The following is a 23,892-nucleotide window of genomic DNA, read 5'->3' on the forward strand; positions in this document are numbered from 1 at the left end:
AAGTAAAGAAATAACCTTGTGTACAGCTTACCTCTCAAATGGCTCAGAAACAAAAAATACCGCGTATTTAGAAAAATCATGTTAAGCACCTGTGGTCATGATGTTGATGGGTGATTCTGAGTGAAGAGTACCCTCTGTGAGCTTTAAATGATTTCCAAGTAAAAAGGGTTTTAAAAAAGGAAGGTACTCTGGGCACACCAGGCTGCAGCCTTGGGCACCCCAGTGCTGGGGGGTTGTGCATGGCTGTGGATGACACCTCCTGTCACCCAGACTCTCAGTTCTCAGTGCTACTAACTCAGTGTATGGCTGACCCCAAAGCTGTCCTGGGTTGACTCACAAAGGTAGGATGACTCAAGGCCATGAATTTTCTCTTGTCATTTTATTTACTCCAATTTTGAATTCAAAATCTGGCATTCCTGGGGCACCTGGGTGTTCAGTCATTTGGGCATCCAACTCTTGATTTCAGCTCAGGTCATGATCTCATGGTTGTGGGATCAAACCCTGCATCGGGGTCCGCACTCAACTCTGAGTCTGCTTGAGATTCTCTCTCCCTTTCCCTCTGCCCCTCCCCACCGTTCACACTCTCTCTCAAAATAAATAAATAAAATCTTAAAAAAAAAAAAACCACTGGCATTCCTTGCATCCCAGGATCTCTGTGGTGGGGGGGAGGGGGGAAGGGAACTTACCCAAATGTAGTGCTGTGGATAATCCAGACTGCAGATTTTAGTATCAACAACGTTCATTTATCATTGATGATGTCCTTACACGTTCCCCAACAAAGGCAGGCTCAGATTTCCCCCAGAACCAGCCCAGTATGTTGCCTATTCCCCAAAAGAAGAAAACTAAGCCCCCAGCAAGGGCCAAGGTAAGGGCAAGAAGTGTTCTGGGTTTCCTCTGCCAAGGTTAGTAGTTTCAACTTATGGAAAGTTGCAGGTTGTCCAAGAAGCATGGATACGGACCTGGAAGAGATGTCTCAGCACCCCATACCTCTGTTCCCGGTTCTGACCCTCCCAAGGCAAGGGGCAGCCACCTTGCCATTCTCCTCTCTAGAAAGGGGAGACCACGCAATAGGGTTCAGTCACAGCCTCCCCCGCCAGCCCAGTGCTCCCCTTCTATCACCTACCCTCCAGCCACACAGTCCCACCCGCCCTCTCCCCAGGGGTTGTCAGGGACAGAAGGCCCCTCCCTCATCCCCCTCAATGTTCCCGCACTCCTCCCCCTCCCATCGCTAGGGTGTCCAGGACATTGTGTGACTCAGGAAACAGCTCAGACGTGAGGCTTGCAGCAGGCAGAGGAGGAGGAAGGGGCCGTGGGAGCAGAGGAGGTGGCTGCTGCCTCAGTGAGGGCTCTCAGGGTCCTTGCCCGAGGCGGCCAGGGGTCTGGGTTTGGGGCAGGGGCTCTGGGATGCAGCCCCCTTCACTGCTGCTGCTGTTGCTGTGTCACTCAGTCGTCAAGAGCAGAGGTGAGGCATGGGGCGGGAGAGGTGGGGGACCCATCTTCCTTGAGAGGGCGTCGGTGGGTTGGGGGCAGGGGACACTGGATGGAGGAGAGTTTCACACAGGGAGGGAGGACTCTGCCCGTGGAGCTGCACAAACCAGGCTTTGGGGCCTGTGCCAGGGGCAGTGACTATCAGGGGAATGAGTGGGAGGGTGCCTGCCCCCAGGGAGAACCCAGCTGACCTTGGAGCTGGGGGACAGCAGGCCCTTGCAATCACATTCAGGAGGTGAAGAGGGAAAAAAACTGATCACCTGCTAAGGGAGGCTACGACAAGAAAGCAGGAGATGGAGACATGGGAAGGTCAAGGGCTGACCAAGTCCCTTTCCTGGTCCAGCTGTCCCCACCCCCCGGATGGCTCAATGCTGGGCCCTTCCGGGAGGAAATCCCTTCAACGTCTCAGCCATTCACCTTCCTGGAGTCCCTTGGGCCCCCCTCCTGAGCCCTGTTGTCCTGCTTCCCAGGGATGGAGCCCGCGGCTGGACTTGGGAGGCTGGAGAATAAACAGGAAAGGGGGTGGGGATTAAGAGTTGAGAGGATCTAGAGGCCTGTGATTGGGAGAAGGGGGGGGCTGAGGCAAGAGCCCCACGTGGGGACCAGGAACAGAGGGGATGGTGGTTGAGAGCACGTGTATGGAGCTGCTGCAGGCAGGTCCCTCCAGAGCACCCAGAGGAGGAACCAGGGAGCACGAAGCCCCCCAGTCCCATGCCATCCTCATCTCCATCCCCAGTGCTGCACTGTGGGGGCTCCCCAGAACCCTGTGCCAACGGAGGCACCTGCCTGAACCTATCTCAGGGACAAGGGACCTGCCAGTGAGTGTGCCTCCTGGGAGAGAGAGACTGGAAAGGGGGAGGGAGCGCAGGGCGGAGGGGGGCCTGGGAAGGAAGGAGAAAGGGAGGCCGTGAAGGCTCTGAAGAGAAAGGAAAGCAAAGGAGGGAGGTGGGAGGGCGAAGAGGGCCCAGTGACGCGAGTCTTCCTCTCTCCTGCCCCCACTCAGGTGTGCCCCTGGCTTCCTGGGTGAGACATGCCAGTTTCCTGATCCCTGCCTGGATGCCCAGCTCTGCCAGAATGGGGGCAGCTGCCAAGCCCTGCTTCCCGCCCTCCCAGGCTCCCCCAGCCTTCCCTCTCCCTTGGCCCCCAGCTTCTCCTGCACCTGCCCCTCTGGCTTCACTGGCCAGATGTGCCAGGCCCGGCTCAAGGACCCCTGTTCTTCCTTCTGTTCCAAAATGGGCCGCTGCCACATCCAGGCCTCAGGCCACCCACAGTGCTCCTGCCTGCCTGGATGGACAGGTGAGCACTGCAGGGTTGGGGGAGAGGGGATAGGCAGGAGCAGGGGGCTGGGAAAGACAGAACTGGAGTCTGAGCGACAGGGATCCCTTCTGAGGACAGAGCCTGTGAGAATCAAGAAGCCGACTCTTGCTGACCATTTACCGGAGACTGACATTCTCCAGCCCGGCCATACCAATGGTTAAAATGCTGCAGTATTTCCAAACCCGTCAGTGAATGGCTACTGCCATAGGCCCCCTTAGTGCCCCACGCTGGTCCCTTTCCAGGCCCCTCCACCCAGCAGCTAGAGGGTTAACCCTTAGCACAAGGTGGTGGGCATCTGAATGGCCTCTATTACTGAGAACCGGGAGCCCATAATAGCACCTGGAAAGACGCACTGGTGGGAGGGGTAACGAGGGTGGAAAGGATCTGACCCAGAGAGAGGAATGGGTGTCAGTCCTGGGAAGAGGGGTGCAGCCCTGGGGCAAGGGTGCGGGACCCTGCGGGGGCAGGGTGTGCTAGCCTGAGGAAACGGTCAGGGGTGCGGAACAGCGGAGAGCCCCTGGAGTGGAAGGCTCCTCTGACCCACCAGGATGGAGCGGACTGGACGGGGCAGTGGAGGCCACAGGGGCGGGAAAGTGCGCTGTGAGTGGCGGACTAGAAACAAGGCTTCTCAAATTTGGCGACGCACAGCCATCACCTGGAAAGCCCTGAACATCCCAGAGAGGCTGATGTAGTGGGTCTGGGGTGGGCCCAGGCATGGCGATGTTTTAACTGCCCGGGTAATCCTGAGGACTCGGCAGCGAGAGAGCAGGCTGTGTGACAAGGATCATCGGTGGCAGCTTGCCAGACCCAGTGCTCCGAGCAGGGACTCTGGGCAGCTCTTTCCCAGGCCCAGCGGCAGCCCCACCACTGCAGAGGCGTGTGCCCTCGCACTAGCTCTCCATGGCCTTGGTTGTCAGCTGACGTCCACGCTGAGGACAGGGGGCGATGCTCGGGAGATGCCGACTCAGCTCAGTGTCAGCCGCCACCTCGGCCACGGCCCTTGTGCCAACGGCTGAGAGGGGCGTCTCCTCGTCATCCGGAACGCTGCACCCACCTAAAGATTAGGGAATCCAGAAGAGGCAGGCCAGACAACTGGCCAAGGGCACACAGCCACTTTCGGCCCAGCAAAGTGCTAAGTCTCCTGCCTGCGGGGGCGGGGGGCGGGGCGGGCAGGGGGTGGTTCTCACCTCCCCACCAAGGAAAGGTCACCACAGGAAGGACCAAGATTTTCTCAGGCAGGGCCAATCGGCCATAGTCCCACCAACAGCTACATGTCCTATTTTCCAGAATGGCCAAACTGAGGCACGGGGTGGTGGAGCAGGGCAAAGCGGGTGTGGGAGGAAAGGGAAGGAAACGTGAAAATCAGCCACAGAGACAACCCAGGTGGGGAGCTGGGTTCCCTCGGATGAGCTGGGACTTGTGCAGTGCCACCAACAGCCCCCTCTGTCCTCTGCCTCAGGTGAGCAGTGCCAGCTTCAGGACTTCTGCTCGGCCAACCCCTGCATCAATGGAGGGGTGTGTCTGGCCACACACCCCCAGATCCAGTGCCTCTGCCCACCCGGCTTCGAGGGCCATGCCTGCGAACATGATATCAACGAGTGTTTCCTGGACCCCGGACCCTGCCCCAAGGGCACTTCCTGCCATAACACCCTGGGATCTTTCTGGTGTCTCTGCCCCACTGGGCAGGAGGGTCCACACTGTGACCTTCAGCCAGGACCCTGCCCCCCTAGTGGCTGTTCCAATGGGGGCACCTGTCAGCTGGTTCCCGGGAGAGACTCTACCTTCCATCTCTGCCTCTGCCCCCAAGGTGTGTCCTCACCTGCAGCCCCTCCCCCTGGGCAGGGAGGTCCCCTTCCCTCAGCTAATCTCATGACCCTGTCAGGTTTCACAGGCCCAGGCTGTGAGGTGAATCCAGATGACTGTGCTGGCCACCAGTGTCAGAATGGGGGCACCTGCCAGGATGGGCTGAGCACCTATGCCTGCCTCTGCCCAGAGGCCTGGACAGGTGAGTCGTGTAAGCCAAGTCCATGCACCTGCGGCCCAGATGGTCCTCCCCTGGCCTCTCCTCCTCACAGGGCTCCTAGCTCCAGCTTTTGTCCCCTCCCCACCCCGCCCCCCGCAGGCTGGGATTGCTCTGAAGATGTGGACGAATGTGAGGCTCAGGGCCTTCCTCGCTGCAGAAACGGGGGAACCTGCCAGAACTCGGCTGGCAGCTTCCACTGCGTGTGTGTGAGCGGCTGGGGGGGCGCAGGTTGCGAAGAGAACCTAGATGACTGCCTTGCTGCCACCTGTGCCCCAGGATCCACCTGCATTGACCGCGTGGGCTCCTTCTCCTGCCTCTGCCCACCTGGCCGCACAGGTGTGACAGCGGGCGCGGGGAGGTGGCGGTAGAGATGGCAAGTGAGAGAGGCACCAGGAGGGCGGCTGGGGCTTCAAGCGGCCCGAGAGAGCCTCACGGCCACCCTGCCCTCCAGGACTCCTGTGCCACATGGAGGACATGTGCCTGAGCCAGCCATGCCACGGGGAAGCCCAGTGCAGCACCAACCCCCTGACGGGCTCCACACTCTGCCTGTGTCAGCCTGGCTACTCAGGGCCCACCTGCCACCAGGACCTGGACGAGTGTCAGATGGGTGGGTCACCCCCGCCCGCATCAGAGCCTCTCCAAGCCCCAGGCAGCCTCTGCAAATTGTTTTTCAAATGAAATATATAATCATCTCTTTTTTCCTGGTTTGGTCCAGATTTGGCATCCCTTCCCTACACAGTCTTCTCACCAATGCTCAGCCCTCCAGGCCCCTTTTAGTCCTTCTCCATCTTAAAGACACCGGCTCTTTCTCTGATTTGCTCTCATCTGCCACAAACAGGCCCTCACGCCTTCCCTGGCAGTCCGGCTTCCTTGCCCTTCCACGCCGGGCCCCCGCGGACTCCTGACTCTTCTCTCCTCCCAGCCCAGCAAGGCCCCAGTCCCTGTGAACACGGCGGCTCTTGCCTCAACACCCCTGGTTCCTTTGACTGCCTCTGCCCACCTGGCTACACGGGCTCCCGCTGCGAGGCTGATCACAATGAGTGCCTGTCCCAGCCCTGCCACCCCGGCAGCACCTGCCTGGACCTGCTTGCCACCTTCCACTGTCTCTGCCCGCCAGGTACCAGATGCATGGGGCCTTGGGTAGAGGATCAGGGGGCTAACCCTGAACACCCCAGGCATGACCCCTGCAGAACACAAATGGCCCCAGGCCAGTTGGGGGGACAGTTACAAAAGAATGCTTCTCATCTCCCCACCCCAGATAAAAACTCGGGGAAACCCGCGGCTCCTAGGAGAAGGCCTGCCACAGATGATAGTGAGCTTGTGCACTGCTCAAGTCTGGGGGTGAGGGGGAGAGCATTCATTTCATAGTCATTATAAAGTGCACAGCCTGGTCTGCTGTACATGGAAGCCAGTCAAGGGAGAGCAGAACACCAGCCTCTGCTCATGCCAACTCAGAATGTTCCTCCCAATCACAGAAAAACTCTCCCCTGTAGAGATCGAGTAAACCCTTAAAATCCCAAAGGGCCTGTGTGCTTGGATTTGGTACAACAGAAAAAAAAAAAAAGTGCCACAAGGCTATACCTACCTCCAAGCTAGCTCTAAGGGGGAGAAAAGTCTCCCCAGGGACATAGAGACAGAGCTAATACCAGGAAGCTGAATGAAACCAGAAAAATACTAGCTTATTTTGTGCCAGGTACCACCTGAGCATCTGACCTGCCTTTTGTCATCTTTGCAACAATCCTATGAGGTCAGCATTGTTGCTGTGCCCATTTTACAAATGAAGAAACTGAGGCACGGAGAGGTTAAGGGAGTTGTCCAGCTGGTTAGTGGCAGGGCCATGATTCAAACCCAGGGCTTCCATAGATTTAACCACTACACGAAACAGCCTTTCTCAACTGAGCAGCATCCAAGGTCAAAAGCAGAGAAAACGGTCCAGCAATCCAAGGGACAGGGATAGATACTAAGGAACTTCAGAAGCAGACTCCCAAGGCAAGAAATGGGAGGCAGCTGAGGTCTGGAAGCTGATCCAGTTTCAGTTCAGGGTGAGACTGTGGATACCAGGACAAACCCGAAGAAACGGGACAAATATGGGACCAAAAACTCCCCAAATGCCCTTCAAATACCCCCCCTTGGGGATTCCTGGTCTCCCTGGCACAGAGGCCTGCTCAGGTAGAACAAGAGGCTTGACTCACCTCCAAGCAGATGCCCATTTGTCTCATTTGTACCTTGAGGACCTCCAGGCTCATGAGCCCAGCCGGGTGAGCCCACCTTCTATGCGGAGAATGGCCCCAAAAGGTACTTCCTTGCTGCCCCCCACAGGTCCCAGCAGGGGCCCTGGTCCCTGAGCTTTCACAGCTGAAGGGAGCAGGGCTACACACAGCAGAGCAGCAGGACCCCAGGCTCATCTCCCCAACCGGCAGGCACAGGGCACCCTGGGAGGGGCTGCCTGATGGGGGCACGTGCTCTTTCTAGAACCCCGGCCTCCGGGGCAGAAGGGGTGAGCAGCCAGCGCAGGCGGGACTGACCTGGCTGAGCCTCAGCCCGCACCACACCCCCACGTCCTCAGGCTTGGAAGGGCAGCTGTGTGAGGTGGAGACGGATGAGTGTGCCTCGGCTCCGTGCCTGAACCAGGCGGACTGCCACGACCTGCTCAACGGCTTCCGGTGTGAGTGCCTGCCCGGTGAGTGCAGAGCCCACTCCAGCCCCCGGCCTCACCCCTGTCCCACAGTCAGGCCCCGGGATCACCCCAAGCCTCTTGAAGCTCACTCTGGCCTGGCCAAGGAGGCCCCCATTTCTCCAACTCCTCTGCTCCCCAAACTCTCTTTTACATTCCCCAAATCTTCCCTGGGTACTCACCCACCTTCATCTCTGTCCTGCCAAATTGCCCAAACCACCCTTTCTAGCCCTCCTCCAGAGTCTTCTGTGTGCCCTCCCTGCTCCTGGGGATCCAGGGCTGGTCTTGGCGCCGCTCACCCTGGACCCGGGGAACACTGCCCCAGGCCTTCCTTCTCCAGCTTCCCTGGACCCCTCTGTTCCTTGCTCTGATGATAACGAATGTTTATTGACTACTCCAGGCCGGGCCCTTGGCTGTGTACTTTTCAGGCATTCCCTGGTATAATCCTTTCAATGACACCATGAGGTCGGTTCCATTATTCCCCTTTTACAGAGGACGAAACTGGAACCTAGAGAGCTCGAGTAGCTTGCCCAAATTCACACAGCTGGCAGGGGGCTGAGCATCATCCTCCTGTCATCTCCACCTGCCCCAGGTGTCTTCTCTGGGAAGCCCTCCAGGTTCACCTTTCCTGGTGAGGGGAAGGGCCAGGACTTACATTTATGCTTTGGATACAATGTGTTTTCAGCATTGACACAAATACCCAGTTATGCCTTATTTATATGAAGAACAAAGTCACCAAGTTACTCTCTGTTATGTTCTGAAACTCAAATCACTATTTGAGAAGCCCCCAAACTGGTGCCTCATTACATAATGAAACATGTAGATGAACCCCCAAACCAAGCTATTGGAAACAAGATTCTCTCCATTACAATTTGTAGCGATGTTATTTCTATATATGTAAAGAGAAGACTAAAGATCAGTATTAACTCTAAATTTCTTGTTTAAATCCATGAAATCATACCTGTACAGCTCAGTCAGAAATATCTGTGACAAACTACCTAATAAATCTAGAGAAAGTCACTAAAAAGAAAAGAAGGTAAGAAGGGAGGGAGGGAGCAAGGAAGGAAGGAAGGAAGGAAAGAGAAGACAACCTTTGCCATCTCTCCGCACTCACTCCTGGCCCCACCAGGATTCACTGGCTCGCAGTGTGAGGAGGACATCAATGAGTGTGAGAGCTCTCCCTGTGCCAATGGGGGTCAGTGCCAGGACCAGCCCGGATCCTTCCATTGCGAGTGTCTCCCAGGTGAAGCAGGGCTCAAACGCTGGAGGGGAGAGTGGGGGCAAAGGGCAGACTTCCGGGCAGGTCCCTGATCCTCCTGCTGTGCCATAGGCTTTGAAGGCCCGCGCTGTCAGGTGGAGGTGGACGAGTGCCTGAGTGGCCCATGCCCCGCTGAAGCCAGCTGCCTGGATCTCCCCGGAGCCTTCTTTTGCCTCTGCCCTTCTGGCTTCACAGGTCAGCAGGGGAGGCGATAGAAGGGACTGGCCGGAGAGTTGAGCCCATCTGGGGTGGGGCAGAGGTCACTGCTGGGTATTCGAGGGTTGGGATGTGAGAAGAGAAGGAGACTGGAACCCCCTGGAGTTATTCCATGGACAACCTGCACACCCACACAAGCTTGGGCTGACTGCAGATATTATCTGTAGGGCCCACACCGAGCCCGACATGAATGGTGTGATTAGGGTTCAACAGGAAGCCATTCATTTGCTTATTTAGCAGGAACCTATTGTCTCCTCTGCCAGACACAGACACAAGTGGAATAAGAGAGCTGCTCTCCTCAACTGGCTTTAAATCCAGTGTAGAGAGACCAAGAAGTCTCTTGTCGGTTATGGTCCAAAGGTGCTCTGGGAGAGGACTGCATAGGATTCTATAGGAGCACAGAGACCAGCCAACCAGACTAGAGATGAGAAGGCTTCATGGAGGAGGTGATGGCTGAGCTGAGTCTTGAAGAATGAGTAGGAGTTTGTCATGATAGAGTGATTGCATGTTTTAGCTGCAGGTGAAAAGCACACCCTACTTAAGGAGCCACAGGACATCCTGAGCTTAGGGTGCAACAGAGCAAACCTGAGGAGCACAGCAGTAACAGGGAAATCGTGTCATACAAGGCCCTGTGTGTCACCCTGAGGAAGTTAGACTGTACCCTGAGGCAACAGGGAGCCACTGAAGGACAGCTTCATGGGGAGTGAGCAAGTTATACGTAAGAAGTGGCTTTGGCCCCATCGAGGACATGGAGGGACTCTGTTTTCTCTCTGACCCATCTCCCCACCGCAGGTCATCTCTGTGAGGTTCCCCTGTGTGCCCCCAACCTGTGCCAGCCCAAGCAAAAGTGCTATGATCAGGAGGACAAGGCCCCCTGCCTCTGCCCCGATGGGAGCCCCGGCTGTGCCCCCATTGAGGACAACTGCACCTGCCACCATGGGCTCTGTCACAGGTAACCCTCCAGGCCTCCCCACTCGCACCGGCCTCCGGTCCTCCTCAGCGAGGGCAGGAGAAGACAGCCGTGAGCCACCAGCCTGTGGGAAATGACCAAGAGGGAAGAGGAAGGAGATGGCAAAGTGCTGAGCTCACCGCCAATGTGAGGGCGCGACTAGTGAGTGCAGTCCCGTGGGGGCAGAGTTCATAAATCACAGGTGAAACCGAGGGCTAGGGGGTCAGAGCAGAAAGAAAAGCATTAGATCCCAGGGCCAATTCATCATACATTAGACAAATATTGAGCATCTACTATGTGTGGATACTTTTCCAGGCACTGGGGGAACTGCACAGAACAAAAGAGACAAAATGTCTGTTTTTGTTTTTGTTTTTTAAGATTTTTATTTATTTATTTGACAGAGAGAGAGCACAAGCTGGGGAGTGGCAGAGGGAACGGCAGAGGGAGAGGGAGAAGCAGGCTCCCCACTGAGCAGGGAGCCCAACACAGGTGGAGCCCAACTCGGGTCTCAATCCCAGGACCCTGGGATCGTGACCAGAGCTGAAGGCTTAACCAACTAAGCCACCCAGGCGCCCGGCATGTCTGTTCTCATGGAGATTTCATTCTAATGAGGAAAGACAGACAATAAACAGTTATAGGAGAAACATATATACATATTCTTACATATAGTATGGAAGAGGGACAATGCTGAGAGCAGAGCCACTGAAGAAAGGGGCCAGAGTCTCAGGACCAAAAAAAGAGGTCCTAGGGGTCTGACCATCGGTGAGGGGAGGTGAAGAGAAAAACACCAGAAGAAGAAAAAACCCTCCCCTTTCTCTTCATGACCAGATCCTCATGTGTGTGTGATGTGGGCTGGACAGGACCAGAATGTGAAGCAGAGCTGGGGGGCTGCATCTCCATCCCCTGTGCCCATGGGGGGACCTGCCACCCCCAGCCCTCTGGCTACAACTGTACCTGCCCCCCAGGCTACACAGGTGAGGCTCTCCCTAAGCCACAGACATTCTGGGCTGGCCACCCTCTAATCAAGGGCAAGGCCAGTAGAGACATGTGTCCAAGGACTCTGGGTATGGGTCACCACCAAGGAGAATGGGGCATGAGCTGCAGGGAGGGAACACAGGTGATGTGCGGGAGACAGTAAGAAAAGACAAAAGATTGGATGGGAGAAAATAGGGATGGGGATGAGGAAAAGGAAGGGGGAGGGAAGCAGAGGAAGACGAGAGAGAAGAGGATTCCCTTTCTCAGACCCCACTCATTTCCCTCAGGGCCTACCTGCAGTGAGGAGGTGACAGCTTGTCACTCAGGGCCCTGTCTCAACGGTGGCTCCTGTAGCCCCAGGCCTGGGGGCTATTCCTGCACCTGCCCTCTGAGCCACACTGGGCCCCGCTGCCAGACCAGCACTGACCACTGTGCCTCTGGTGAGTGCCCACCGTGTCCTCCAGCTGGGCCACAGGAGGATCGAGGAACTGGTCGGGGTGTGTTTGTGCCGTAGGAAAACAAATTAATTGGGCACCATGATGGGGTGCTGTTTTGATGGGGGCAGCAGGGGGGTGCGTATGTCCTGTGCGTGGTGTGACTAAGGCCACAGGCCAGGTTACAGGCAAGGAACCCCACCCCTCACAGCCTCCTCTCTCCAGCCCCGTGCCTCAACGGGGGTACCTGTGTGAACAGGCCTGGCACCTCGTCCTGCCTCTGTGCTGCGGGTTTCCAGGGCCCACGCTGTGAGGAAAGGACCCGACCCAGCTGTGCAGACAAGTGAGCAAAGACCCCAAGAGGAAGGGAGGGGGCCCCTCAGCCTCCCCACCCTTCCTCTCCATCTCCTCTGCGGCTCCAGGCTGCCTCAAACTCTATACCCCACATCCTTTCACTCTGCCTCCCTTTCTAGTTCCCCATCTCACCACCACATCGCACACTCCCTCCCTTTTGATTGCCCGACTTCCTCCCACTGTGCCCTGTGTCGGTCCTGTTCCAGCCCCTGTAGGAACAGGGCAACCTGTCAAGATGGCCCTCAGGGTCCCCACTGCCTCTGCTCCCCTGGCTACACGGGAGGCAGCTGCCAGGTGAGGGGTGCTGAGCCAACTGTGCTGAGGCTGGAGGGCTCTGGTGGAAGGGTCTCCAGTTCTAAGACAGAGCAGGGAGCTGGGGAAAAGTATCCACAGGAAAGGGGGTTTGGAATCTGGGAGTGGAGGTCTAGCTTGAGGTTTGCATGGAATAGAAGGAATGAAAGGATCTCTGATGCCAGGGACTGCTCTGGGATGTGGGTATCAAAGGAAACCAGGGGCGGGGGCGGGGGGCTATCACCTGGCCCCAGACCATTCAGGAGAGAGTTTGAGAGGTGAGGATTTTGAGGAGCTAGCCGAAGACCATCTCTGGGCCTAAAAACATGATATTCCGTCCTGACTCATGCTCCCTCCCAAACCTCAGACTCTGATGGACTTATGTGCCCAGAAGCCCTGTCTACACAATTCCTACTGCCTCCAGACTGGGCCCTCGTTTCAGTGCCTTTGCCTCCAAGGATGGACCGGGCCTCTCTGCAACCTGCCACTGTCCTGTCAGCAGGCCGCTCTGAGCCAAGGTACTGACCCAAGGACCAACTGGGGAGCAGATAAAGAGAGAAAGGATGTCCCCCTCTACCTGATCCCTGAGGGTATCCACACACAACATTTGGCCAAAACAACCAAATGAAAGTCAAAGTAACACAGACCAAACACTATGACTGATTCTACAGCCTCACACGCGGGGCAACTTAACACAACTCAACTTCTATCACCATGCTCAACACAACTCAAGCAACACCAACCAGTCCAGCCAACAAGACTCCAGGTTAACACAACTACTGGGACACAACTCATTGTGAAGCAACTCAACTCTGTCATTACCACCATAATGCATCTAGAGTAGATCACACTTAACCCAACTGCACTCAACTCAACTGCTGCTCCCCACTCACTTGGATATGTCAACCCCCTTGTAAAAGAATATGCCCCTTATTCATATAAGGCTTAATAGGAGCAGAACTCAGGAAGGAGCCTCCTGTGGGGTTAGGGAATGGGAATCCCAGTGAGAAAGCATCAGGGGATGCAAATTCAGGGGACAGACTTGAGCCATTAGTTAACCGCCCCCCTCTGAAGTTTCCTTTGAGTTCTTGCTTGCTTGAGACTTGTTTTAAACCAAGAATACAGTTGCTTATAATGCTCTAAAAAGCTTAACAAGAGGTATTTCTCTCCATTCTGGCAGAACAGGCAGGAGGGGGATCTTGATGTTATAACCTCTTCAGCACCAGAAGTTACTGACTCCTGTTCCAAGTGGCCTCCACCCACCCCAGGAATATTAGTGATCCCCAAGAGCCTCTCTGCTCCGTGTCTGGGGCCCCCAAGAACCTTTCCACCCCACTTAGCTGTGCCCGTCCCTGTCTGCCTCTCTCCTCAGGTACAGAAGTTTCTTCCCTGTGCCAGAATGGAGGCGTCTGCATCGACAGTGGCTCCTCGTATTTCTGCCGCTGCCCTCCTGGATTCCAAGGCGGTGTATGCCAGGACAGAGTGAACCCGTGTGAGTCCAGGCCCTGCCAGCACGGGGCCACCTGCATAGCCCAGCCCAGTGGGTATCTCTGCCAGGTGAGCAGGTCTAGAAAAGAGCGGGGAGGGGAGACAAGGGTGGGCTGCACAGGGCGGGAGTGGGGGGGCCGCACTAGCACAGTGCCACTGGGCGGGGCACTGATGGATTCACCCCCTTTCCTTTCTTTACCCCACATATCCAGCCCACCGCCAAGTCCTGTCCTTTTGCCTCCTAAATCTTTCTCAACTCTGTCCTTCCTCCTTCACCCTTTGTCCCATTGCCTGTGGGGCATAATCTGTGCAGGCCTGGAGCACCCTGTCCCTGCCCCCAAACTTGTCTGCCTGGAGGCTCAGCCTTTACTCCACCACCAGGGTGCTCTGTTGAAAATGTTAAGCTGACCTGTCACTCCCCTGCTTAAAACCCTTCAGTGGCTGCCCACCTCTTTGACAGTGAAGTCCAAGGCCCGAGTGACCCAGCCTGGCCTGACCCTCGGGTCTTATCTCGCCCCACCCCCACCCTCCTACTCTCTGCTCCAGCAGCGGCTGGCTTCCCTACACACCCCGTTTACCGGCTCTTCCGTGCCCTTCCTCACCCCTCTTCCACTGGATGGTGCCCAAGAGGCACCTTGCTCAGGAAAATGCCCCTAACTTCTCTCCAGCCTGGGCTTGGGCCTCTCTTTGGTGGTTCCAGTCACTGAGCAGTAGAGGCAAAGCTGGGATTCAAGTCTGAGCAGCCTGATGCCTGCGGCCAACTTTGGGGGCGCCTGAGTGACTCAGTCGGCATCTGACTCTTGATTTCAGCACAGGTCATAATCTCAGGGTCATGAGATCGAGCCCTGCATCAGGCTCCAGGCTGGACATGGAACCTGCTTAAGATTCTCTCCCTCTCCCTGTGTGTGTGTGTGTGCGCGCGCGCGCGTGTGTGTGTCTCTCTCTCAAAAAAAAAAAAAAAAAAAAGAACCCTGACTTTGAATAAAAGGCATGATGTGGATCCCCTAACCATTCTCTTTAATTTTTTTATTTTTTAACTTTTTGTTATGAACATTTTCAAACATACACAAAAGCAGTGTACTAATTAATAGTGAACACCCCTGCACCCATGACTCAGCTTTACCTCCCTTTTCCTGAGACTCCTTCCCTCAGACATCCCCAAAACACCCCGTTCACCTGCTTCTCCCAGCCCTCTGGCCACTCCCCGGATTCTCTGTAATCCCCTCTTTCTCCTCCTTTCCGAAGCCTTGCTGGCACTGTGTTCTTACATGCTCTCCTTGCTCTTACAACAGCTCAGCCCATGGTACAGAACTTCATCAGTGACCCCTCTCCCACTGGCAGAATGGCATGAAACAATCCCCAAATGCTTCAGGGCACTGGTTAGGACATCACAGACTTGCACTGAATCCCAGCTCAGCCACCAGCTTGTGCAAGTCACTCAGTATTTCCAGGAATAGTTTGCCTTTTCTGTAAAGTGAGAATCAAATGAGATAACACACATGCAGGGTTTGGGGGAGAGTTTTATGAGGTTATGTATAAAAATCATGTAATAAATGCTAGCTAGTCTCTCTTTTCTGGTTGAATGAGAACTTCACGGAAGTGGGGAGGAGCTCTAATTCTCTTCATATTCCTAGTGCCTAAAACAGTACCTGGCACAAAGTAAGCATTCAGTAAATGCTGACAAATTAATCAATAAAGGGGTGCCTGGGTGGCTCAGTCGTTAAGCGTCTGCCTTCGGCTCAGGTCATGATCCCAGGGTTCTGGGTTCGAGCCCCACATCGGGCTCCCCGCTCAGGCGGGAAGCCTGCTTCTCCCTCCCCCACTCCCCTGCCCCTGCTTGTGTTCCCTCTCTGGCTGTTTTTCTCTGTCAAATAAATAAATAAAATCTTTAAAAAAAATTAATCAATAAAGCATGACAGAGCCTGGTGGAGGTGTGGCTGGGGGAGGGAGGTCTTACCAAAAATGGAGCTATTGTTTAGTGGCAATGCGCCATAAGATGCTTTGGGACTGCTGGAGGGGCTAAGTTGCACACCATTGAACGACTGTGTATTATGGAGTTGAGACAGAAGGGTTAGGCTACACAGGGCTGTGATGGATGGTGAGTTGAATGATGCTTTGAACTGGAAGGTGGGAGAGAGCTGGGCAGACGATCTTGAGCTGGGTCCCCTGTAGTGTTGGGATGGGCTGGATAACTGGTTCCCTGTCTGACCCTCTTTGCCCACAGTGTGCCCCAGGCTACAGTGGACAGAATTGCTTGAAGGAATCCAATGCTTGTCAATCCCAGCCCTGTCACAACCATGGGACCTGCACCCCCAAACCTGGAGGCTTCTCCTGCACCTGCCCTCCAGGCTTTGTGGGCCTGCGCTGTGAGGGGGACGTAGACGAGTGTCTGGACCGGCCCTGCCACCCCACAGGCACGGCAGCCTGTCACTCTCTGGCCAATGCCTTCTACTGCCGGTGTCTGCCTGGATACACGGGTGAGGCCTGGGAGGGTGTGTGTAGGCCCCTCTGTGGCACAACCGGGCTCACAATCCCCACCCACAAGGCAACCTAGTCATTGCGTCCATCCCCCTGCCTCCACACCCCACCCCAGAGAATAAGCCCCAGGATCCCTCTGCCTGCGCAGGTAGAGTGCTGGGTCAATTCCCAGGAATGAGCTAGGAAGGAGGCAGTGACCGAAGCAGGGTGTGACATCTAATCCCACCCCACCACAGGCCAGTGGTGTGAAGTGGAGACAGACCCCTGCCAGAGCCAGCCCTGCTCCCATGGGGGGTCCTGTGAGACTACAGCGGGACCACCCCTGGGTTTCACCTGTCACTGCCCCCAGGTGAGTGACTGCAAAGCTGTCTTCTCTGTTGCCCCCAGCACTGATGCAAGGTGAGAATGCCTGAGCTGGGATCCTAGAGGGGAATTCTTGGCGAAAGCTAGCCCGTGCTATGGGGTGAGTGACTCAGAAGCAGTTCAGGGGGAAAGGCAGGACCAGGTGGTAGCATGAATGGAATTTTCAGAAATCATGGGCACTGCCTAAGAGAAGGCCCCAAAGTCAAGCTGGGTGAGACCTTGGGTAAGTTCTTTTACCTCTCTCTCTCTCTCTCTCTCTCTCTCTGTGTGTGTTTATGGACCTCAGATGCATGAAATCCGGTTAATCATAAGCCTTGGTTCATGATACACTAACATCATTGGTTTGTGCACGGCCTTCTTTGTATTTTTCTTATAACGTAACACCCATAAACCTAACCTAAGAATTACAGTAGCAACGATAACTCACATGTACTTATGTCTTCCTCTATCCTGTTCCCCGTCCAGAGAAAGAGAAAGTATATAATCCTAAGTCCAAAGATGAAGATAATTTAATTACTACCACTCTCTAAGTGCTTAGTCTCCTAGGTTGTTGCCACAGCTGTGGTTCATCCATTTTCATCACTGTGTAGTATGTCATTGTGTGAAAATACCATGGACCATGGTTTCAACATCTATAAAATGATGAACTTGAAGTTCTCTGAGGCCCCTTCCAGATATGAGACTGTAGAACCCTCTGAATTATCTTAACCCAAGAGTTTGCTTGGGAGGGGGTAGAAAGAATAATACAAGGGCCTCCCCCAATCTCTCTCTCCTCTCCACAGGGTTTTGAGGGCCCCACCTGCAGCCACAGAGCTCCCTCCTGCGGCCTCCATCACTGCCACCATGGTGGCCTGTGTCTGCCCTCCCGCAAGCCTGGCTTCCCACCCCACTGTGCCTGCCTCAATGGCTACGGGGGCCCTGACTGCCTGACCCCACCAGCTCCTCGTGGCTGTGGCCCTCCTTCTCCATGCCTACACAATGGCAGTTGCTCAGAGACCCCGGGGCTGGGGGCCCCAGGCTTCCGATGCTCCTGCCCTCCCAGCTCTCCAGGGCCCCGGTGTCAGAGGCCCGGAGCAAAGGGATGCGAAGGCAGAGGTGGAGATGGGGCCTGTGACGCTGGCTGCAGCGGCCCTGGAGGAAATTGGGATGGGGGAGACTGCTCCCTGGGGGTCCCGGACCCCTGGAAGGGCTGCCCCTCCCACTCCCGGTGTTGGCTTCTCTTCCGGGATGGGCAGTGCCACCCGCAGTGCGACTCTGCAGAGTGTTTGTTTGATGGCTACGACTGTGAGACTCCTCTGGCCTGCACGTGAGCCTGAAACCCTGACTTGGGGGTTGGGGTGGGGAGGGCAGGGTGAGGCAGGAGGAAGGACACAGATGCCTCTGGGGGGGGTTGCAGTGTGACCACAGCCTCAGGCTCCGGGGAGTTTCCACCCTAATAACTGTTGCTAAGTAGGGGTAGAAGACACTAGGCTCCAGCCCAGGGGAGGAGGGCAGCATCAATATTTAGCATGGGGACCGGGAAGGAGGGCACTGCCTCTGTCTGGGCTCCTCTCTAAGAGCTGTGGGAGCTCTGGCCTCAGGCCTCTTTCTCTATGCCCCGTTGCCATGGAGGATCTCCCCTAGCAACCAGCACCCCTGAGGGAAAAGGGCCTTGGACTCTCCTTCAGGGAGACAGGACAGCTTGGGATGGTAGGGAGAGGGTAAGTCTTAGGAGACAAGGGCATCACAGACATTAGAGGGTCTGGGCTACCTGCCATCCAGGGCCTGACCAAGCCCACTGCTCCGGAGCTCTCCCCACTTAGCAACCAGTGCCCTAGAGGCAGTAGAATATCAGGCATCTCTCTGGAATGAAGAAGGGGGTCCGGTTTCTTTGGGGATCCTGAGTCCCCCTCTCCTCACCCCACAGTCCAGCCTATGACCAGTACTGCCACGATCACTTCCACAACGGGCACTGCGAGAAAGGCTGCAACACTGCCGAATGTGGCTGGGATGGGGGTGACTGCAGGCCTACAGATGGGGATTCAGAATGGGGGCCCTCCCTGGCCCTGCTGGTGGTGCTGAGCCCCCCAGCCCTGGACCAGCAGCTTCTGGCCCTGGCCCGGGTGCTATCCCTGACTCTGAGAGTGGGGCTCTGGGTAAGGAAGGATAGTGATGGCAAGGACATGGTGTACCCCTATCCTGGGGCCCAGGCCGAAGAGGAGCTAGGAGGAGCCCCGGACCCCTCACATCAGGAGAGAGCAACCCCTCACACACAGCCTGTGGGCAAGGAGACGGACTCTCTCAGCACTGGGTAAGAAGGCCGGGCAGGGGGATGCAGCAGACACCGGTTTTTTGATGGGTGGAGGGAAGGGAACGAGGGACCAACACAGGGGTCTCTGCGGCGCCTCCCCCACAGGTTTGTGGTGGTGATGGGTGTGGATTTGTCCCGCTGTGGCCCTGACCACCCTGCATCCCGCTGTCCCTGGGATCCTGGGCTCCTGCTCCGCTTCCTGGCCGCCATGGCAGCAGTGGGGGCCCTGGAGCACCTGCTGCCGGGACCCCTGCTGGCTGCCCATCCTCGTGCTGGCACCGGTAGGTGACCCCCCTCATCTCCCCTGACCTTGCTCCCAGACCCACTTCCATGCCAGCAAATAGCAATGGAAGCCAAATGACACAGGATTGCAGGGACCCCAAATGTTCTGTGTGGAGACTGACCCTCGTGAACCTCTCATTCTCTAAGTGGATCTCCTCATGGCCCATTTGCTCTTCAATCTCCTTCCTCATTTCCCTACGTATTTTATCCTAACCTTTATCATCTGGTCTATCCTCTCTACTAAATCCAATCATCCCTGTCAAACAGCTCATGGTACACGAAAGAATCATAACCCATATAGCACTTACTACGTGCCAGGCCTTGCTCTAAGGGCTTTACAGTATCAACTCATTTAATCCTCCCAACAATGCCATGTGGCAGGTACTATTATGATTCCCACTTTGCAGATGAGGAAACTGATGAAAGAAGTTACTGCACTTGCCCAAAGGTCTCAAGAGTAGTGCCCAGCCTCACGAGAAATGGTCTCTTTTTGTGACTGTGTCTCCCGCCAGCACCACCCACCAACCAGCTTCCCTGGCCTGTGCTGTGCTCACCAGTGGCCGGGGTGCTTCTCCTGGCCCTTGGGGCTCTTCTCGTCCTTCAGCTCATCCGGAGGCGGCGCCGAGAGCATGGGGCCCTCTGGCTGCCCCCTGGGTTCATTAGAAGGCCTCGAACTCAGCCGGCTCCCCGCAGACGCCGGCCTCCCCTGGGTGAAGACAGCATTGGCCTCAAGTAAGAGTGAGGAGGAAAGGGGCCCAGGGAGGGGACTCTTTCCTGTGGAGATATTTATGATCAGAAGCTGATGACAGAGGAAGGGGAGAGGGGGAGGAAGGCTGCTGGAAATCCTGGGGACCCTGAAGGTCCTCTACCCAAACACCCCCTTCCAGGGCACTGAAGCCAGACGCAGAAGTTGATGAGGATGGAGTTGTGATGTGCTCAGGCCCCGAGGAAGGAGAGGAGGTGGGCCAGGTGAAAGCACTGGGGCAGGAATGGTCCTTAGGTAATGGCGGAGTTGAAGGGACGAGTCACCCTTCCTTCACTGATCTTTGTTCTGATCCTAAGGCTGAAGAAATGGCCTCACCCTCCAAGTGCCCGCTCTGGCCTCTGAGCGGTGACTGTCAGGAGCTCCCCCAGGCAGCCATGCTGACCCCTCCCCAGGAATCGGAGATGGATGTCCCTGACGTGGACACCCGTGGACCTGGTATGTGAGCCAACCCAGACCAAGAAAAGGAAAACTCCCTTTTGACTCTTTTAGAATCAGAAAGCCTTTTGATATTAGAACTGAGAAAATTAATGTTAGAGTTAGTGCCTTAGAATAGTGATTCTTAAAGTATGGTCCCGGGACAGAAGAATCAGCATCACCAGGGAAATTGTTAGAAACACAAATTGTCAGGCTCCACTCCAGAACTACTGACTCAGAAATTTGAGACACTGGAGAATGTGTGTTTTAACCAGCCCTCCAGGTAAATCTGATCCAGACTCAAGTTTGAGAACCACTGCTTTAGAATGTCTAAGAATTAAGGCCCACTGGCTCCTTTTACAGATGATGAAACTGAAGCACAGAGAAAAGTAAAAAAGTCATTTGACGAAAGCCACACAAAATCAAGAGCCAGAGCTGGGCTTCCTGACACCTCAGGCTATGATTCTCCCTGAACCTCTATGTTCTCCTCCTCTCCCAGTTATGTCCTTTTGACTGACTTGTCTCCCATTCCTCATGTCTCCCACCCACAGATGGGGTGACACCCCTGATGTCAGCAGTTTGCTGTGGGGGAGTGGAGTCCAGAACCTTCCAGGGAGCATGGTTGGGAAGCCCTGAGCCCTGGGAACCCCTGTTGGGTGGAGGGGCCTGTCCCCAGGCTCACACTGTGGGCACTGGGGAGACGCCCCTGCACTTGGCTGCCCGATTCTCGCGGCCAACCGCTGCCCGCCGCCTCCTTGCCGCTGGAGCCAACCCCAACCAGCCAGACCGAGCAGGGCGCACCCCTCTTCACACCGCTGTGGCTGCTGATGCTCGGGAGGTTTGCCAGGTCAGTGCACACGGGGGTCGCTAAAGGGAACAGGGGGCAAACTCCTAAGTAAAGCTAGGCAAAAGCAGCCCCTAGGGTTTGGCAGAGAGGAAGGTGATGTGAGATTGGGGATCTGAAAGAGAAACAACAAATGACCATATACGGATTTGGAGCTGATTAAGAGTGTGAGCTAGCAATCCAGGACATACCAGGGGTCACTGGCCCTCTCTGGACCCCCAGCTCCTACTCCGCAGCAGACAGACTGCAGTGGATGCACGGACAGAGGACGGGACCACAGCCCTGATGCTGGCCGCCAGGCTGGCGGTGGAGGACCTGGTTGAAGAACTGATCGCAGCCCAAGCAGATGTGGGGGCGAGAGATAAATGGGGTACGGATCTGGAGAGGTTGGTGTTGTGCTATGGAGAAGTGGCACAGATGGGGTGTGAAATAAGATGCAAAAAAAGGAAGCAGCAGAGGGACCAACTGGAGACTGGGGGATTCCCTCCCACCTAGCTGTCCGGGTGGGAAATCTGCGGGGCGATGTCAGTATGGAACTCAACAACATACACACACTGCCCTAGCCCACTGGAAACTAGGCTGAGGAAGGAGTGTCTGGGAGAAGGGAGAGAGGTCTAGTGGGGGGAGGTCTCCCGGTCCCACCGAGCCCAGAACAATGCCCCATTGTCCCTCCCGCGCGCCGGTGATGTGACGAGAAGCAAGGCTTCCTGCCGGCCGGCGGTCACCCAGGCAACGCTTCCGCCTTTGAGGTAACCCCGCGGGCCCAAATAAGTCCTTCCCCCAAAACCAGAATCCGTGGGAAACAGGAACCCAGGCGTCTGTTCCCCAGCCTCGGAGTAACAACCACCCACGTCGTCCCCTAGGAAAAACCGCGCTGCACTGGGCCGCCGCCGTGAACAACGCCCGGGCCGCCCGCTCCCTTCTCCAGGCCGGAGCCGATAAAGACGCCCAGGACGGCAGGGTTAGACCGGGAGCTGGTTGCCTAAAAACACAAAACAAAACAGGGCGTGGGAGAGGCGGAAAGCGCGGGAACGCCACCCAACCTGAAGGGGGAAAGGCCAGTGGCCAAGTGGGTGGAGCCCGGAAGAGTCACCCTGTGGGCGTGGCCCTCCCTGACCTCGCCCCCTGGCTGTTTCTTCCGGCATAGGAGCAGACGCCGCTGTTCCTCGCGGCCCGAGAAGGGGCGGTGGAGGTAGCCCAACTGCTGCTGGGCCTGGGAGCGGCCCGGGGACTGCGGGACCAGGCCGGGCTAGCGCCCGGGGACATCGCCCGCCAGCGCAACCACTGGGATCTGCTGACGCTGCTGGAGGGGGCGGGGTTACTGGAGGCGCGTCACAAAACCACGCCGGGCCGGGGGGCGGGCCCCTTACCCCGCTCGCGGACCGCGTCGGGAAGCTTGCCCCCGCGTGGGGGCGGGGCTCTGTCGCGCTGCCGGACAATGTCGGCCGGGGCCGGCCCGCGTGGGGGCGGAGCATGTCTGCAAGGCCAGACTTTGTCCGTAGAATGGGCCGCGCGTGGGGGCGGAGCCTACTCTCATTGCCAGAGTCTTTCGAAAGGAGGAGCGGGGGAAGGCCCGCCCCCCGGGGCCCGTAGGTTTTCTGCAGGCATGCGCGGGCCTCGGCCCAACCCAGCTTTAGTGCAAGGAAGATCCGGGGTCGCTTCCGGGAGCGGGGGTGTGGCCTCGGCTGATGACTGGCCCTGCGATTGGGTGACCCTGGGAGCCTGCGGCCCCACCTCCAACACTCCGATCCCGCCTCCCTGTCTTACGCCGTCCCCGGAGCGGGGATCCCCTCAAGTTGCTTGGGGTCCCCCGACTCACCAAGTAATACCTTTAAACGCGGGAGGCGAGGGTCAAAAATAGGACGCTACGTGACAGGGAGGGATTCTGAAAGTGGGCACCCATTATAGGACAGTCTGGAAAGACTCCAGATTTTAAGATCCTGGAGCCCCAAAAGTGAGGGGTCATGAGCATGCTGTCCCTCCCCAAATGAGTGTTTGCCCACTCCGTCTTCCACGTAGAGAAACTGCAGCCCTGGAAAAAGGATTTAGGGTGCTGGAATGACGAGGGCCCAGCCCTTCTCCCAGAAAATAAGGGTGAGAGACTACGAAGGGTGGAGTGGAACTGGGGAAGTACCTCTGAACTGGAACCAGTAACTGCAGACATACAGTATGTAAGACGTTCTTTCCTGTATATGGTATCCAAAGGAAGCCTCTATCACCCATTACAGCCACCTCCCACAAATGGCTGACAAATATTTATTGAGTGCCCACTATGTGCCAGGCACTGGTGTAGGTGCTGAAGTGGGCGGGAGGGGGCAGGGACCACTCCAGCTGATGATTGCACTCTCCCCACTTCCCTCAACAAACCATCGCAGGGATGAGGCGCCATTCTTCTGGTCACCACTATATTTAAGAACCTCAAATCTGTCAACCCATAATAAAGCTTATTTGAAGTCTTAATCTTTTTTTGGAAGAGTTGAGTGGAATGGGAAAAAATATGGAAATGACTGCATAGTGTTTTCTGAATTTTGTGCCCTACGGTCAAAGTCATCCCTTTGCATGGAGGCTTTAAGTACAGTTCAAAAACAAGAATAAGTAGATTTGGGGGTACTGTGTTAATTTAGAGTATCATCTGAAGGCAGGAATCTCTCATAGCCCAGGGAGAAACCACACACACATACACACACACACACACGACCATACATATCCTTTGTCTTCTCCCAAGGGCATTTAGTTATTCCTAAAGCCTCAAATTGAGGAAGATGGAGAGAGCATCTCAAACATTATCCACCTTTCAGAACCATGGTTATACCTCCTTAATGGTGATGGGCCTGAGACATGGAGGCATGAGGCATTTTGGCTTTCAAGCTAATAGTAACTACCATTTATTGAGCATTCAATATATGCCAAACACTTTTATCACATTTAATCCTCACATCAACCCTACAAGGCAGGTGCTGTTAAAATTCCATTTTACTCTTTGAGAAA

General features: G+C 55.9%; 1 protein-coding gene across 4 annotated transcripts; it reads left to right on the plus strand.

The window, feature by feature from the left end:
- The first annotated feature begins 1,284 nt into the window (after positions 1-1,284).
- On the plus strand, positions 1,285-23,844 carry NOTCH4 (notch receptor 4). 4 transcript variants are annotated; one of them, XM_035030506.1, is made up of 30 exons: positions 1,285-1,462; positions 2,225-2,306; positions 2,492-2,784; positions 4,265-4,612; positions 4,688-4,810; positions 4,928-5,164; positions 5,280-5,435; positions 5,751-5,945; positions 7,395-7,508; positions 8,632-8,745; positions 8,833-8,955; positions 9,769-9,928; positions 10,754-10,899; positions 11,188-11,340; positions 11,560-11,677; positions 11,808-11,982; positions 12,347-12,497; positions 13,352-13,536; positions 15,692-15,944; positions 16,182-16,294; positions 17,091-17,614; positions 18,215-18,598; positions 18,704-18,879; positions 19,393-19,612; positions 19,768-19,849; positions 19,943-20,081; positions 20,612-20,907; positions 21,127-21,274; positions 21,768-21,865; positions 22,052-23,844. In XM_035030506.1, the coding sequence occupies exons 1-30, from the start codon at positions 1,405-1,407 to the stop codon at positions 22,763-22,765; spliced, it is 6,078 nt and encodes a 2,025-aa protein (XP_034886397.1). In that variant the 5' UTR covers positions 1,285-1,404; the 3' UTR covers positions 22,766-23,844. The 4 variants fall into 4 exon arrangements, with proteins under 4 accessions (XP_034886397.1, XP_034886399.1, XP_034886400.1 ...); XM_035030508.1 differs by having other exon boundaries at positions 19,768-19,840; XM_035030509.1 differs by having other exon boundaries at positions 11,895-11,982.
- Positions 23,845-23,892: the final 48 nt, after the last annotated feature.

Source organism: Mirounga leonina, unplaced genomic scaffold (genome assembly GCF_011800145.1).
Source record: "Mirounga leonina isolate KUSES-001 unplaced genomic scaffold, KU_Mleo_1.0 Mir_366, whole genome shotgun sequence".
NCBI lineage: Eukaryota > Metazoa > Chordata > Mammalia > Carnivora > Phocidae > Mirounga > Mirounga leonina.

What these genes read in the sequence shown, in the direction of transcription:
- NOTCH4 (XM_035030506.1), top strand. Translation starts at nt 1,405, where the DNA reads ATGCAGCCCCCTTCACTGCTGCTGCTGTTGCTGTGTCACTCAGTCGTC. An exon ending in TCTCTGCCTCTGCCCCCAAG is followed by an intron (nt 4,613 to 4,687) that starts GTGTGTCCTCAC and finishes TGACCCTGTCAG; the next exon opens with GTTTCACAGGCCCAGGCTGT. An exon ending in CTGCCCTTCTGGCTTCACAG is followed by an intron (nt 8,956 to 9,768) that starts GTCAGCAGGGGA and finishes TCCCCACCGCAG; the next exon opens with GTCATCTCTGTGAGGTTCCC.